At 43.8% G+C, this 16581-nt stretch overlaps 1 protein-coding gene across 7 annotated transcripts in view; it reads right to left on the reverse strand.

Annotated features, from left to right (window-relative positions):
* Positions 1-16581, reverse strand: part of EXD3 (exonuclease 3'-5' domain containing 3) — a 588712-nt gene that overhangs the window by 389785 nt on the left and 182346 nt on the right. For all 7 annotated transcript variants that reach the window (XM_050926488.1, XM_050926485.1, XM_050926483.1 and 4 more), the window contains 3 exons: positions 14495-14548; positions 13544-13683; positions 11558-11649 (listed from right to left, as the gene is read on the reverse strand). In XM_050926488.1, the coding sequence (XP_050782445.1) occupies positions 11558-11649; positions 13544-13683; positions 14495-14548 (286 nt within the window). The remainder of the gene's footprint in view (positions 1-11557; positions 11650-13543; positions 13684-14494; positions 14549-16581) is intronic.

Here is a 16581-nt window from a genome sequence, read left to right on the forward strand (position 1 = left end):
ACAGCTTACAGTCCTTTTTCCCTTGTAGAGAGGTGAAGTGAGTAATGTAGATCTCCTGTCTTATTTTAGTGAAGTCCGTTTGTATGGAAGTTTGGTTATTAATGAGTCTCCAGGTTGGAGAGCTCTTTTTTGATGTTTTCCTGTTTGCTGTATAGGATGCTGATCAGGTGGTTCCTCAGTTATCTTCTTGAAAAACTGTCAGGTCTCCCAAACACCCTTTTCCCTCAGAATTTCTCACCATGGGACCTTACCTACAAGTTCTTTGACTTTGTTGAAGTCTGCTTTTTTTGAAGGCCATTGTCCTTATTCTGCTGTTCTCAGTCCTTCCTTTCTTTAGAACCATGACATCTTATAATTTCGTGATCACTTTCACCCAAATTGCCTTTAGATTTGCAACCAATTCCTCTCTGGCACTCAGAATTGAGTCTGAAATGGCTGCCCCCTGGTTATACAGCACTTTTCATCAGCAGATTCCCAAGCAGGTCAATATCATTATCCCCATTTTACAAATGAGAACACTGAGACACAGAGAGGTAGAGTGACTTGCCCATAGTTACACAGACCAGTAACAGAGCAGGGAACTGAACTCAGGTCTACTGAGTCCCAGCACAGTGCCCTCTCCAAGATAGCATAAGACAATCTATTGCAGCGGCTCTCAAACTTTTTTTTACTGGTGACCCCTTTCACATAGTAAGTCTCTGAGTACGACCCCTTTTATAAGTTAGGAAGCAATGCAGGGTTTGGGGTTTTATAGATTCTAGGGCTGGAAGGGACCTCGAGAGGTCATCGAGTCCAGTCCCCTGCCCTCATGCAGGGCCAAATACTGTCTAGACCATCCCTGATAGACATTTATCTAACCTACTCTTAAATATCTCCAGAGATGGAGATTCCACAACATCCCTAGGCAATTTATTCCAGTGTTTAACCACCCTGGCAGTTAGGAACTTTTTCCTTATGTCCAACCTAAACCTCCCTTGCTGCAGTTTAAGCCCATTGCTTCTTGTTCTATCATTAGAGGCTAAGGTGAACAAGTTTCCTCCCTCCTCCTTATGACACCCTTTTAGATACCTGAAAACTGCTATCATGTCCCTTCTCAGTCTTCTTTTTTCCAAACTAAACAAACCCAATTCTTTCAGCCTTCCTTCGTAGGTCATGTTCTCAAGACCTTTAATCATTCTTGTTGCTCTTCTCTGGACCCTCTTCAATTTCTCTACATCTTTTTTGAAATGCAGTGCCCAGAAGTGGACACAATACTCCAGCTGAGGCCTAACCAGCACAGAGTAGAGTGGAAGAACGACTTCTCATGTCTTGCTCACAACACACCTGTTAATGCATCCCAGAATCACGTTTGCTTTTTTTGCATCATCATCACACTGTTGACTCATATTTAGCTTGTGGTCCACTATAACCCCATATCCCTTTCTGCCGTACTCCTTCCTAGACCATCTCTTCCCATTCTGTATGTGTGAAAGTGACTGTTCCTTCCTAAGTGGAGCACTTTGCATTTGTCTGTATTAAACTTCATCCTGTTTACCTCAGACTGTTTCTCCAATTTGTCCAGATCATTTTTAATTATGACTCTGTCCTCCAAAACAGTTGCAATCCCTACCAGTTTGGCATCATCTGCAAACTTGATAAGCGTATTTTCTATGCCAATATCTAAGTCGTTGATGAAGATATTGAACAGAGCTGGTCCCAAAACAGACCCCTGTGGAACCCACTTGTTATACCTTTCCAGCAGGATTGGGAACCATTAATAACTACTCTCTGAGTACGGTTATCCAGTCAGTTATGCACCCACCTTATAGTAGTCCCATCTAAGTTGTATTTGCCTCGTTTATTGATAAGAATATCATGCAAGACTGTATCAAATGTCTTACTAAAATCTAGGTATACCACATCCACCGCTTCTCCCTTATCCACAAGACTCGTTATCCTATCAAAGAAAGCTATCAGATTGGTTTGACACGATTTGTTCTTTACAAATCCATGCTGGCTATTCCCTATCACCTTACCACCTTCCAAGTGTTTGCAGATTATTTCCTTAATTACTTGCTCCATTATCTTCCCTGGCACAGAAGTTAAACTAACTGGTCTGTAGTTTCCTGGGTTATATTTATTTCTCTTTTTATAGGTGGGCCCTATATTTACCCTTTTCCAGTCTTCTGGAATCTCTCCCGTCTCCTATGATTTTCCAAAGATAATAGCAAGAGGTTCAGACACCTCCTCTATTAGCTTCTTGAGTATTCTAGGGTGAAGGTTGACAGCTTGTGACCCCCCATGTAATAACCTCGTGACCCCCTGAGGGGTCCTGACCCCCAGTTTGAGAGCCCCTGATCTATTGTAAGCGCTTTGGAGAAGGGGCCATACTTTCAATACGTGTTTGTACGGTCCTGGGCCTGCTCCATGGCTGAGGTTCCTACGCATCAGCACAAAGCAAATCCTGCATCTTGGCAGGGTTAGACTAGATGATCCCTGTGGTCCCTTCTAACTCTATGGGTCTATGATTCTTATAAATACTCCCTCCTTCAACTAGAGTGACCAGATGTCCCGATTTTATAGGGACAGTCCCGATATTTGGGGCTTTTTCTAATACAGGTGCCAATTACCCCCCACCCCATCCCCATTTTTCACACTTGCTGTCTGGTCACCCTACCCACAACATATATCACTGGATGTGTATTATTACAAAATCTTGAAGTAGCACCATAATGGCATCTAGTCTAGATTGCATTTGACATTTGGGATAGACACAAAAGTGGAACCAGGAATTCTACCCTTCCACCCATCTTCATCATTTGGTAGGGAGGAAGCCTGATACTAACAGCCAGAAAGCAAAAACCAATGTGATGTCCTCTTTACCTACAGGGTTTGAAATGGACACACACACTGCACTGGTGTTACATGGTCTGTGGGTGTCTTTTGGGATGACAGCTCTTCGGTTCTGTAGATCTGGTGGTTGACTGTATAAAACTGATAATGCACTGCATTCCTTCTGATTCACTATCAGGTCCCACTCAACACTGCCTTTACATTACACCAAGAGCCTGATTCTCATCTGCACTAACTTGATTCCCACTGCTCTTGAAATGTTAAGGGGCCTTAGTGTAAACGAGAACCAGCCCACAAGAGCTGAAATCTTTGGAAATAAGAGAACTAAAGCCTCTACCTTCTGTACTATGGTCTATTTGGAGGAGGGAAATGTTTTAGATCCATAGCACTTTCTGATGAGAAGAGTCCATCATGCAGATTAGGGTGAAGTGGCATACAGTGCAGTTGAATAGGATATCCTTTTAGTGTAATTTCCAGGACCCACTGATTTTACATAATTTCATTCCAAGGGAATAGGAAAAGAAGTCTCCACAGGGGAAAGGGAGCAAAAATCCACAGACTCTTGGAGGCTCTTGACCATCCCATTAAACTTGTAGTCCAGATACCAGCTGGGCCTCCCAAGAAGGCACTTAGATGAGAGCCTAAAGAAAGAGTGCCACACGGTAGGCTTCTGGCTCATCTGACAATGTGGCAAACTCTGTTTCAGAACAAGAAGGGAAGAGTGGGTTTGGCCCTAACAGAGTGCAGAAACCAAGAGACCTTTGGATTGCTCCAGAGTCCTCACACTTCTGTCTCCTCCCTAGATTAACTAGGGCCCTTTAGGGGTCATCTTCAGCGGTAGCTTGTACTTCAAAGAGAAAAAAACACAGTTCTTTAGAAAAACAGGGAAAATTACAAGGGAAGGATCAAGGACAGCAGCATGTCCCAAGCTCAACTCTCCTTCAGCAGCCTGAAGGAACTGAGTGGTGATTTGGCCTATGCCGTATTTCATATCCTACTGGGGAGAAGGTGGGTGTACAAGCCAGTGGTCACTGCCAGGTAAAAGCTCCTGACCTTCTGTGAGAGGCTTACAACTCCTAACAATGTGAATGCACATAGGCAATTTTCATAGACAATGTTGTACTGGTATTTGACAATAGGGATGAGACATGCAGCAGGAAAATCATCCACAAGTGGTGGGAAACAATGGTTTACAACCCTGGGTGACCTAATTTAATGGAAGAGCATATCCTTCTACTCTGCCTGCACACAACTGAATATTTGTGGGAACAAAAGTTACTTTGCCTATCATCTTCCGACAGATTAGGCATTTTCTCTTTAGTTCTAATATTACACTCGTTCACCTGACTCCAGAGTAACATCCTTTGAAAATACTTAACTCAAAGAAACTCTGTGAAGTACAGGTAGAGCTTCCCATGGTGGCTGTCCTCTGGTATGCACTGCATTCTCGCAATGTCTAAGGATGGTAGTGACATACCTAAACTAATGCACAGATTTCTGAGCAGCCCTCTTCTGCCCTCTGCTGTTTAAATACATGAGAAATAATCATTCTCAGTATATATTGTACAGTGTTATCTCTAGGGCTTAAAGGTTTGTACAAAATGCAATTCAGGATTAAATCTAAGGGAAAAACTGGTGGCAAAAACCACAAAAAATAAGCCAGCAACAGTATTCTTGCCAGCAAGTTAAAGAAGTATGGATTGGATGAATGGACTATAAAGTGGATAGATTACAAGGGATGCGAGGCTGGATATGAGTCAGCCGTGTGCCCTCATTGCTAAGGCAGCCAATGGCATATTGGGCTGCATTAGTAGGAGCATTGCCAGCCAATCAGGGGAAGTGATTATTGCCCTCTATTCGGCCCTAGTGAGGCCACATCTGGAGTACTGCATCCAGTTTTGGGCCCCCCACTACAGAAGGGTTGTGGACAAATTGGAGCGAGTCTAGCAGAGGGCAACGAAAATGAGTAGGGGGTTGGGGCACATGACTTATGAGGAGAGGCAGAGGGAACTGGGCTTGTTTAGTCTGCAGAAGAGAAGAGGGAGAGCGATATGATAGCAGCCTTCAACTACCTGAAGGGGGGTTCCAAAGAGGATGGAACTCGGCTGTTCTAACAGATTTATATGTAGAAGGGATTCTGCAGGAGACCAGCAGCCCTGGATAGCATGTGGATGCACGTGTGCCCCCCATCCCAACAGTGAGGCATCTGTAGTGATAGTTTGTGTCGGCGTCTTCTGAAAGAAGGGCACTCCTGTGCATACATTGGCTGGTTGTGTCCATCAGAGTAGAGAGTCCTTTATTTTGTCTGGCATCGTAAGACATTTGTTTATGCTGTGTCTGTGTGGGACATAATTCATAAGGAGCCATCCTTGCAGGCAATGCTTGTTTAATCTGGCATGTCTGATGACAAACGTTGTGGCTACCATGTGACCAAGAAGTTGTAGGCAAGTCCTGGTTGATATCTGTGGACTGTTCTGTGCCATGGCTATGAGGCTGGTGAGAGTGAGAAACCATTGCCTTGGCAGAGAGGCTATGGCCTCGGTAGAATTGAGATGGGCCCCAATGAACTCCAACTCCTGCACTGGAGTCAGTGTTTATTTGGAGGCCCAATCTCGTGAAAAGGGTTACCATCTGTTTGGTGGCTTGTATTGCTGCCTGCCGTATTGATTGCATAGCTGCGCAGGCATGCTCCAACCACGGCCAGTACCTTCGAAAACACTTGAGGGGAAGCAGAGAGGCAGAAGGGAAGGACCTTTTATTGGAACTGGTCCTGTCCGATGGTAAAACGGAGAAATCTGCGATGAGAGGGATGTATTGTTAAATGAAAATAGGCATCATAGAATCACAGAATATCAGGGTTGGAAGGGACCTCAGGAGGTCATCTAGTCCCAGAGGTCGAGGGACAAGAACCAATCCCCTCTTTCTAGAGCTGGAATTATGGTGTGTAGTGTGATCGTCTTGAATCATTGTGTTTTGACAAACTTGATGAGTCATTGTAGATCGAATATTGGTCTCCATCCACCGGACTTTTTCTTTGTGAGAAAATAGTGGGAATAAAATCCTCTCCTTCTGTGTTCTCTTTGAAAGGGTTCTACTGCTCCTAGTTGCAAGAGGTGGCTTACCTCCTGGTACAGCAGAGACTCTTGGGAGGGATCCCTGAAGAGGGACAGGGAGGAAGGATGGGTAGGGGAGTTGGGGAAAGGGGGGGGAATGGAGTAACCAGTTTGTACAATTTCTAGCACCCATTTGTCAGATGTGATGGGTCTTCCAGATTGGATAAAATGGAACTAGACGATATCTGAATGGTTGGGAGAGAGATGGTGTCACCAGCACAGATAGACCTCGGGCTCTCGTGCCCTCAACCAAGGCTTCAAATTTGTTGTCTGGAGGTTGATGGTTGGGACGCAGCTACTGAAGAAGTGGATTGGCGTCTCCTCAGGTGCCTGTGTTTGTGGGCCTGTGACTCTAATCACCATTGCTGTTGTGAATACATGGTCTGGCAGTAGTGTTGGGGTACATTTCTCTGTTTTTTCTTGGGTTTGGGTGTATAGACTCCCAAGGATCAAAGTGTTGCCCGTGAATCCTTGAGCAAGTGGAGAGAGTCATCTGTCTTCTTGTCAAAGAGTTTGGGACTTTCAAATGGGAAATCCTCAACTGTGGATTGCACCTCCTTAGGAAAGCTGAAGAGATGGAGCCATGAGGCCCTTCTCATCGTGCCAGCCGTCGCCACTGAACGTGCAGCTGTGTCCACAGAATCAAGTGTGGCTTGCAGGGCTGTTTTGGAGATGAGTTGTCCCTCTGATACAAGTGCTGTGAATTGTTCTCTCTTGTCCTCAGAAATAAAATCAGTCAATTCAGACATCTTTGTGTAGTTAATATAGTCATATTTTGCCAGTAATGCCTCGTAGTTGGCTGTACGGAGGTTTAGTGTAGCCGAGGAATAAGCCTTGCGACCAAAAAGATCAAGACTTTTCCAGTCTTTGTCGTGAGGTGTGGTTTTGGGCTGTCGTTGCCTACCATGTTCCTGGACTGTGTCCACCACTAGGGAATTGGGCGCTGGATGTGAAAAGAGGAACTCTGTGCCTTTGGCTGGTACATAATATTTTTTGTCAGACCTCTTGCAGGTTGGAGGAGTAGTGGCAGGGTTCTGCCAAATGGTTTTGACGGGGTCCATCAGCACCTCACTCACAGCAATTTTGGATGAAGCAGATGTATGCAAAATCTCCACTAGTTTGTGTTGTGTCACTTGGACCTCCCCAAGGGAGATGTCCAGGGAGCTAGCCACTCTTTTAAATAGATCCTGGAATAGTCTAAAATCATCCCCTATATTATGGGGAGGAGGTGTAACAGTGTCATCTGTGGATAGTGATGGGAAATGGGTAAGTGGTACCCCTTCCATGATCGGGGTTCTTCCTCATCTTCCCCCAGTTTCCCTGCCACCATCAAAGGTCCAGGCACAGGTGACTGCTGTGTGCCAGGTCTGGATGTGGCAGGCAGTCCCTGTTGTGTGAAGTATGCCACCCACAGGTTCCAGTATGCCCATTGGGGTGGGGGAGGTATGGGGGGCCCCTCAGGGCTGGCCATACCATTGAAAATACTCGGAATCAGTGTAATATGTCCCCTGAGGGGGTCCTGAGTTAGTCGGTTCATGGTAGAGATTGTGATGGGAGATCTCCTTGTCCTTCCTCACTCTCATCCTCCTCACTCAAATAGGGAGGAGTGGATTGTACTGGAGATGCGAGGAGACTCGGTGCCAAGGGTGACATGTTTGCATTGGTGCCGATGATAGGGGAGTCAGGGGCAGAACCGACTAAGGCCATGGCTACACTTACAGCTGTACAGTGCTGGGAGTTACAGCTGTCTTTGTACAGCTGTGTAGGGAAAGCGCTGCAGTGTGGCCACACTGACAGCTACCAGCGCTGCAGTGTGGCCACATTTGCAGCTTTTGCAGCGCTGTTGGGAGTGGTGCATTATGGGCAGCTATCCCAGCGTTCAAGTGGCTGCAACGTGCTTTTCAAAAGAGGGGGGTGAGGGGGAGCGTGGGGGGAGAGAGAGAGAGTGGATTTTTGGAGCTGTCAGCTCCCTGCCTTGCAAGTTCTAAGGACTGGGACATACACATCACCAACCTGCAATCATTTTAAAAGTTTCGAGCCCTTCCCCCACCCCTCTTATTCACTAAATGCAAATTATGAGCTCCAACACGGACTCCCCCTCCCCCTCCGCCGTGTGGCTTCTCTCCTCAGGCAAACAGCTGTGAACATTCCAAAGCAATTCCCCTGCCTGCCTCTTCTCGAGCAAACAGGAGCTGTGTTTGTTTTTTAGATAAGCAGCTCCGGGGAGCCCAGACGGAGTTCAGCCACTCTTCTGATTTGTTGTGAGCAGGCATTCTGGGATACCTCCTAAAACCCTGGAGGCCAATTACAGCGCTTTTGATGGCCACACTTGACGAGCAGCGCTGCATCACCAGCGCTGCAATCGTTATACCCCAAGCAGACCAGGTGTACAGCCAGCGCTGCAGCCAGGGAGTTGCAGTGCTGGATGTGCCTTGCAGGTGTGGACAGTTACTAAGTTGCAGCGCTGTAAACCCACCACCAGCGCTGCAACTCTCCAGAGTAGCCAAGCCTTAAGAGACCCTTTTGTCGAGAAACTGCTGTGATGTCTGTTTGATTGGCCCCTGAGACTGTATCACTGTCAGTGCCTGGAGCTGCTCTGTATAAGCTGGTGCTGAAGGCTGCACCACTGTGTGCACCGAGCGTGTCTTTGAAGGAGCCGCCATCTGTCCTGGTGCCCCACCGCTGCGTGCGGATCACAGATTTGGTATTGGCAGCGTCAAGGCATTGGGTTCAGATTTCCCTTTAGTGCTTCTGTGGGAGCGGCTCTTTTAGAGTCTCTGGCTCTAGAGGTACCGGCGGTGCCGGGTGGTCCCGCTGGGTCGGCTGCCAGTGCTGAGTGTCCTCTTGCAGAACGACACTTCTTGGCCGATTCCTGAGTTGGAGACATAGCTGCTTGCCCTTTTGACAGTTTGCTCAGATGCACGGATTGAGGAGGGACGCCTGTCAGAAGCCATGGTTGGTGAAGTTTCACCAAGAGGGCTTCAGGCTCAGATGCAGGTCTGAGAGACTTCGCCATAAGGAGGAGCTTTAACAGCAAATTTCTAGCTCTTCTTGTCCCGGCAGTGAGCTTGAGACAGTGCTAAGACTTCTGAGTTGTGTGTCTTTCGCCTAGGCAGCAAACACGCTGATCATGGCCATCTGAGACAGGTATAGCAAGCTTGCAGTTGAGACAGCCTTTAAAGCCTGGAAAACCAGGCATTCCTGTCGGGGGGGCTTTCACCCTCAGAGCAGCTGTGTATGCCGCGGTTCAACTGAAACTTCTCCTCAGCCCGTAGTTCAAAAGGAAAGTAAAAGGAAAAAGGGGTTGGTTTTGTTTTGTTTTAAACTATGGTGACAGGGATAAAAGAAAAAGGAAAACAATGTAAATAGCTGCTAACGAGGAAACTAAGTAACTAACTGTTAAACTAATTAACTACTAAGTAGCTAAGTAGGGAGGCGCTGCTGATTGCTCCAACTCTGTAGCCGAGGGCAGTAGGGAAGGAACTGAGTGCGGGGGGGGTGGGGAGGTCGGGGTCGGAGCACAGCATCAGTTAACTGCCTGAAGCAGCAGGAGATAGGGACCATGCATGTGCGACCCAACTGGGCACTGCTACCAAAAGTCTCTGAGTATGAGCACAGGGGTGCTCCAACACCTAAAATGGAGCACCCACAGGGACAGCACTCAAAGAAAAACAATTCCAATTAAATCCTCAAAAACCGGAAACACCTGGCAATGCATGTCCTGACTTGCAGCATGAGCTCTCTCTGGAATTTCAGGGTGTACTTACTGACCTTTACAATAAAAAGAAAATTGATCAAAGGTTCAAAGTAATTCTTCAGTTATCTGTATGTTAATACCCACAGGAAAACTCAAGGGCCAATTTTTTTAACTGAGGCATTATTTTTATTATTGTGCACTAACAATAATACAAATAACAGTGTTACAGATCAAGCTGGTGGCCAAATCTCTTTCACACTGCAGGTACCTTGCTGGGAAAAAGTTGAGGTAAACCCTAGAAATATGAACATACATTCGGGCAGCGGATTTAAAGTCCCACTCGGGATCCAGAGAGAGATCCACATGTGAAGTTAAACTAAAACAGGCAGACTCCTCCTTCAAACTGCTGGAGTCTTTCAAGGTCATTCATTGCCTTGGCGAATCCACCTACCCAATCTGCTCTACCCCCACAATCTCTTTCTGCAGAACCACTGGTACATACCCTACAGTCATTAATACAGCAGGTGCAGCTAGAGAGATCTGGCAATGTGTGAATAAAAATCCTGGAGATGCTAAACACTCACCAACAGGAGATGATGATAATAATGATGCTTTGTAGTTATACTGTACAGTGTTTTATACCTTCAGTATGATTTATAAACCTTCATAATTAAACAGGCACTATCAACTCCAAAAGCACATTTTTGTCTTAACATTTTTTTCTTACTGTTGTTACAAGTAACATCTAAGGTTAAAGGAAACAAAGCTGTTTTTTTCAGTTTGCTTGCTCTGTGTTTGACAGCACTTTATGCATGGACAATTTCACCATTTCTCCTGTACAGTCAGTTTTCTCTGTGTGTGGGTCTTTCATGGGTTTGGGAGAGCAATTCCTTCAACTCCCTTTGTAAATTGACAGGGGACATACGGCCTAGTGGACGTCCAGGCTTATGAGGCAGAAAATCCTCAGGTCTAACCCTGGGTGAACCATCAACCTGTTGCATGGTTTTAAACAAATCTCTTAATTCCTCTGTGCCTCAGTTTGCCCACCAATACAATGGGAATTAATTACAATTACATGCTCTAAGGGAGGGTCTATGAGGATAATTCTTTTATATTTAGCAGCATTTTGGAGAAGTGAAGATGAATATGCAACACAGTATCACTGCAAGATGGAATGGAATTCACAACTTAGGTTAGCAAATAACATTCAGTTCCAGAAAACAGGGAAATATGCAATATTCAGTGGTCCCGATGGAGTGAGGGACCTACATCGGATGCAAATTATAGGGGGCCCCTAAGGATTTCTGCCAGGAGTCATTACTTGTTAATGTCACAATGCAAGGAAACCTAACACATCTCCCAGTAATAATCAATGCAAAATGTTAAAGAGAATGGATTTCAAGTGACATTTAGGAGTGAAGTAGATCCCTTACAAGGATGTAAACTGTATTACTTCTCCCGTAAGGTTGCAAGAGCCCTTTAAATTCCCTTCAGCAGCAGCCATTCCTATTTCACAGGAAAGATACACGTGTCTCCTTCTTCTCATGGTTTATCTCTTTTAAGCTGATGGTCTTGTAACTCACAAAGTCAGAATCCCCAAATGAGTAATGTGAGACCTCTTATGTGAGCCCGATGGAGCTAGTACTCAAAACTGACCATCACATGTTTATGCATAACATTCTGAAGCCAAGATTTATGTCATATCATGGAAGAAACAGCCTATTAGTCACCAGCATCTAATTCTTCAACAACACAAAGTGAAAATTTCCTTAATTTATGTGCTTTGTTTTTAAACAACATCAATTAAGTTCCAGATGACAGCAGAGATTCCTTGCTGGACATGTGGGAAGACAGATAAGCTTTATCTGTTGTTCACTGGAAAGGTGATTAAATGATTTAGTGTAATGTCACATACCTGGATCTAGGTTATATTGTTCTAGGAGCCTGAAGACCAGTTTGCTTAGCATTTTATGGTTGAGTTTGTTAGGTCGTAAACCTTGATACTGCCTGTAAACAAAACAAGCAAAGCCAGGAAGAAACATCAATGCAAACAGATAAGATACTTCTCCCTTTTAATAGCAGGGGTGTTGTCTGTAGCTGGGTGATGGTGACAACTTCTTTTCCCCCCTCATCCATCAAAGCTGAGCCTATACCATTTTTTCCTCCAACTGGGTCTAAATTAGCTGTTACCACTCAAGAAAGAGATCTTGGAGTTATCGTGGATAGTTCCCTGAAAACATCCACTCAATGTGCAGCAGCAGTCAAAAAAGCAAACAGAATGTTGGGAACTATTAGGAAAGGGACAGATAACAAGACAAAAAATATCATAGTGTCATTATATAAATCCACGGTACACTCACACCTTGAATACTGTGAGCAGTTCTGGTCACCCCGTATCAAAAAAGTTCTGTTAGGAAAGGAAAAGGTACAGGGAAGGGCAACAAAAATTACTAGGGATATGGAACAACTTCCGTATGAGAGATTAAAAAGACTGGGGACTCTTACGTTTAGAAAAGAAACAACTAAGTAGGGATATAATAGAGGTCTATAAGATCCTGAATGATGTGGAGAAAGTGAATAAGGAAGTGTTATTTACTCCTTCACACAACACGAGAACCAGCGGTCACCCAATGAAATTAATGGGCAGCAGGTTTAAAACAAACAAAAGGAAGTATTTCTTTACAACACGCACAGTCACTCTGTGGAACTCATTGCCAGGGGATGTTGTGAAGGCCAAAAGTAGAACTAAGTTCTTTTGGCCAAGATGATCATGAATGCAACCCTGTGCCCCAGGCATCCTAAGCCTCTGACTGCCAGATGCTGGAAGTGGATGACAGGAGATGGATCACTCAATAATTGCCCTGTTCTGTTCATTCCCTCTGAAGCACCAGGTATCAGCCACCGTTAGAAGACAGGATACTGGCCTATATGGACCTCTGGTCTGACCCATTTGGTCATTCTTACTTTAAGGTAAGTGCTATTCTTTCCATCAGTTAGCTGATACTCATGTCTTCATCAGTCTCCAATTCTCCATTCAAGGGTTTTAAGAGTTCATGTCAGTACCTGATTTCCAGCAACCTGGTATGTAAGACCCACTCTGCTTTTATTAGCATTGTATCTGCTGCATATATGCTGTTGTTTTGATTGCACTGCTGATGCTTACTTGGCATAAGCCACTTTGGTGAGAGGTGGTTTATAAATTAAAAAACAACCCTGATAATTTCACTGGAAAAGAAATGATGAGTACATATATTTCTTGTTTTTTGACACTGTATCATGGGAATATTAGACGCGCACGCATGGAGCGAGTGCAAAGGCTTTTTACTTTGACGAGGACTATCTGCAGATGGCTCCTTCACAACTGCACTATTTCCCGGTTTAGCACTGCTATCTGAAGCTGACGGAAAGGGAATTTTCAGTTGAAAATTCAACTGAAATCAGGGTTACCAACTGATGATCCTTATTCCCCTCCCCACATCTCACTGCCAGATATGCACAATGGATGTTGCAGCACCAGAGTCAGGCTGTTGAGGTTTCCTGGATAAGATCTACTACAATGTTTTCATGTTTAGCCTCACTGTGCAAAGTGCTCAGTCCCTGCCACTTCCAATGACATCAATGGGAGTGATAGGTGCTCAGTGTCTCATAGGATAAGGCCTTTTGAGAGACCAAATTTCACAATTACCAGAATTTTTCCCTTCTCTGATGGGAAGTTACTACACAACATTTAGCAAGTTACTCCATGGCTTTCAGCGTGTTATTAGTGAACGCAGAAAGAGCACTAGAAAACATATTGTCCTTACCTGATAGCTATTTAGCACCTGCTCATAATGTCATATAATATTGTATGCTGTTTAGACAGAAGAAGGATAAAACACTGGAAAATAGAATAATCTTCTACCTTGAGATGTCTGTAGTATTAAAACTAGGTTCACACCACATATCCAGGGTCTGCAAGAGTTTGCGCTGGAGATCAGGATATTCTGCCACATAAGCCTCCACTAGGTTAGTCTTCTCTTGAAGTAGCAATGGAGTGCACATCTAGGAAGAAAAATAGTTTTGCACTTGTAAAGCATTACAGAGACACTGTCCTCTATACCTGATGCAAACCGCTTCCCATTGCATTGGCTCAGCAGCACTGGAGAGGCAGAGCTAAGTCTCCTGCCACTCCCAGCTTACAGGCACAGGAGCAGGAGCTGTCCAATTTTGCTGCTGCTCAGAAAGTGAATAGTGAGCCTTACACGCCTGCATGGGTGCTCGGGATGGGCAACACTCTAGCTCGAAGTCTTCTATACTGAGGTCTGAAAGTGCTTGAGAAAAGTGTTCCAAATTGCTTAAACGTTAGAAAAATATTTCTATATCCAAATATGCCGAAAGGGAGTTTTCTACACAGAATTTTCAACACAAATATTACCAACAACATTACAAACCTTTGGCATTAGAATTTATTTAACTCAGGCCATCTCTTACCACCACATAGGTAGAAAATATTTCAGTTATCTTCCTACACCCATTATTCTGAATGGGGAGAGCAGAGGAGGAGATGGGATTATTTTTGCATTTAATAAACCTTATTACAGACACAATAATTTGCAAAAGAGAATCAACACAGCTGGAGTTTCAGATTCCAGTTAGAAAAATATTCTATTAAGATGGAATGTGGTATAAAAAAATCTTTCAGTCACTTCACAGGATGAAGCAAAATTTTTAGCAGCTCCCTAGCGACTTTGTGCAAATTAGATATTAGTGTATAGTACTGGTATATAACTTCCACTTTTGTGCAAGACTGTGTGTCTGGTTTATCAAAGGATGCATCTGATGATAGAGAAGACAACAGGGGAAACAGACTTACCTTCTCCACATCTAGATCCAGCTGTAATTTTAGCTTTATACTCAGAATGGCTGCCTAGAAAACACAAAAGATAGAAAATACTTCTGGTTGTAGTGGAAAATGTGTGTTTGGGAGAGCTTATAAACAGATGTGTTTCTAAACTGAAGTATACACATTAGTCGCAGAATGATTCTATTTATTGTTATATTTTGAATGTGCTAATTAAATGCAACTGCCTGCACAGATTTCATTTACAAATCCACAAAAACACTATCAGTGGCATTACATGTTTTAAACTGTATTAAACCTCAGAAGAAAAATTCTGGGATCAAGCATTCTATTAAAAAATTTAGAGCAAAAAACCAGAGTCTCTAGTCAAGTGTTTGGAAAGACTCAACTGATAGGTAATTTTCTCCAGGAATATAAATTTAAAAACGGAACAAAAAACGATATTTGTGAGTTAACTTGAACACAATTCCTTCTGATTTTAAACTTTCAATGCAGTTATATTTTGTGAAAACATCTCATTCATAAATGTGAATACAACTAAAAATCAGATTTTTAGGTTCAATCACTTAAATTTAGCTCCACATACCCCAGATGCTATGAATAACAAATAAAAGGATGATAATAATTATATTGTGCCCTTTTATGCTGTGTTCTGAATGGTGATGAACTAAATCTTGTAATCCCCATGTGAAGTTCCTCAGAATCAGTATCCTAATTCTGCAGATGGGAAAGTGAGCCCTAGAGTGGCAAAATGATTTTTGAGGAAAGTCACAGAAGCAGTCAGTGGCAGAGCCAGGAATAGAACCAAGATCTTCTGCATTCCCATCCTGTATTTTAACCTCAAGAACTTGCTTTCATCCTGGCTTCAGTTTCCCTTCTCTACTCGGTGCAGCCCCACCCTAGTACAATAAGGTGATGCAAAACATTGGATAACTGTTGCTCGTGAATTGAAAATTAATACAGTCATACCATTCTGCCAAGGGGTTGCTAAAACATGTTCTTTGAGGCCTGATTCAGCAAGGCACAGAAATAGTCCTTAAGCCCATCCCTATTCAGCAAATTACTTAAGAATGCACTTAAGTCTCAGGTCTTGTCTACACTACCAGGTTTTGTCACCAAAACTACCATTTGTCGACCCAAACAGTGAGTGCATACACACTGCAAGGCGACTTTTGTTGGGGAAAATGCCTGGTTTGGGTGACAAAATTCATCCGTCCTCACGAGAGATTTAAGTCTTTTTCCTCTACATTTTTGTCGACAAAATGCAAGTGTAGACACTATGCTTCATTTCATCGTCTTAACTGACCTCCAGGAGATGTCCCACAATGCCCATCCTGACCTACTCTGGTCAGCAGTTTAAACTCCACTGCCCGGCAGCCAGGTAAACAACCATCCTCCCCTCCCACTTAGAAGCTCCAGGAATTTTTGAAATTCTATTTCCTGTTTGCTCGGTGTGGAGAGGTCTCATCACATCTTCTCAGGTGACCACGGCAGCTTATTGCAGCAAACGCTCTCCTGCTTGGACCACTGCAGACCTGCTGGATCTGCTCAGTATATGGGGAGAGGAGGCCGTCAGAGCCGTAACTAGCTATTTTTGCGCCCGAGGCAAGAATATAAAATTGCGCCCTCCCCCTTCCATACAATTTCATAGTAGTTACTTTGTAAAAAAAAAAAAAAAAGAAAGAAAAAAGAAAAAAGAAAAATACGTAAACAAGAAGAATAATGGTAATAGAAAGTTTTTTTATTTTAATCATAAGATCCGTTTGAACTAGGAAGTCTTCAGAAAAAAAATATTGTTTGAACATCAACAATCAGAGCTTTTGTTTCTGCTCCCAATTAAATCATGAGCTTTTGTGTTTGGACTATGAAGGACTGTTCCTTAAGAAATCAACAGAATGGGAAGTTTTAAACTATGCACCACTCTTTTCATGACCTACACAGCAGCAATGCTGCTGCAGTTAGACAAACACCGCAGGGAAGGCTGTTCTGTTTATTTACATTTTTAAATAGAAAACAGTCGTTTTTAGTTTCATTTTTCACCACCTCCATCACCCGTTCACTGCTGGAGCAGGCGGGCACCGTTGCTTTTTCCTCCCATA

This window comes from Gopherus flavomarginatus, chromosome 17, assembly GCF_025201925.1.
Source record: "Gopherus flavomarginatus isolate rGopFla2 chromosome 17, rGopFla2.mat.asm, whole genome shotgun sequence".
Lineage (NCBI taxonomy): Eukaryota > Metazoa > Chordata > Testudines > Testudinidae > Gopherus > Gopherus flavomarginatus.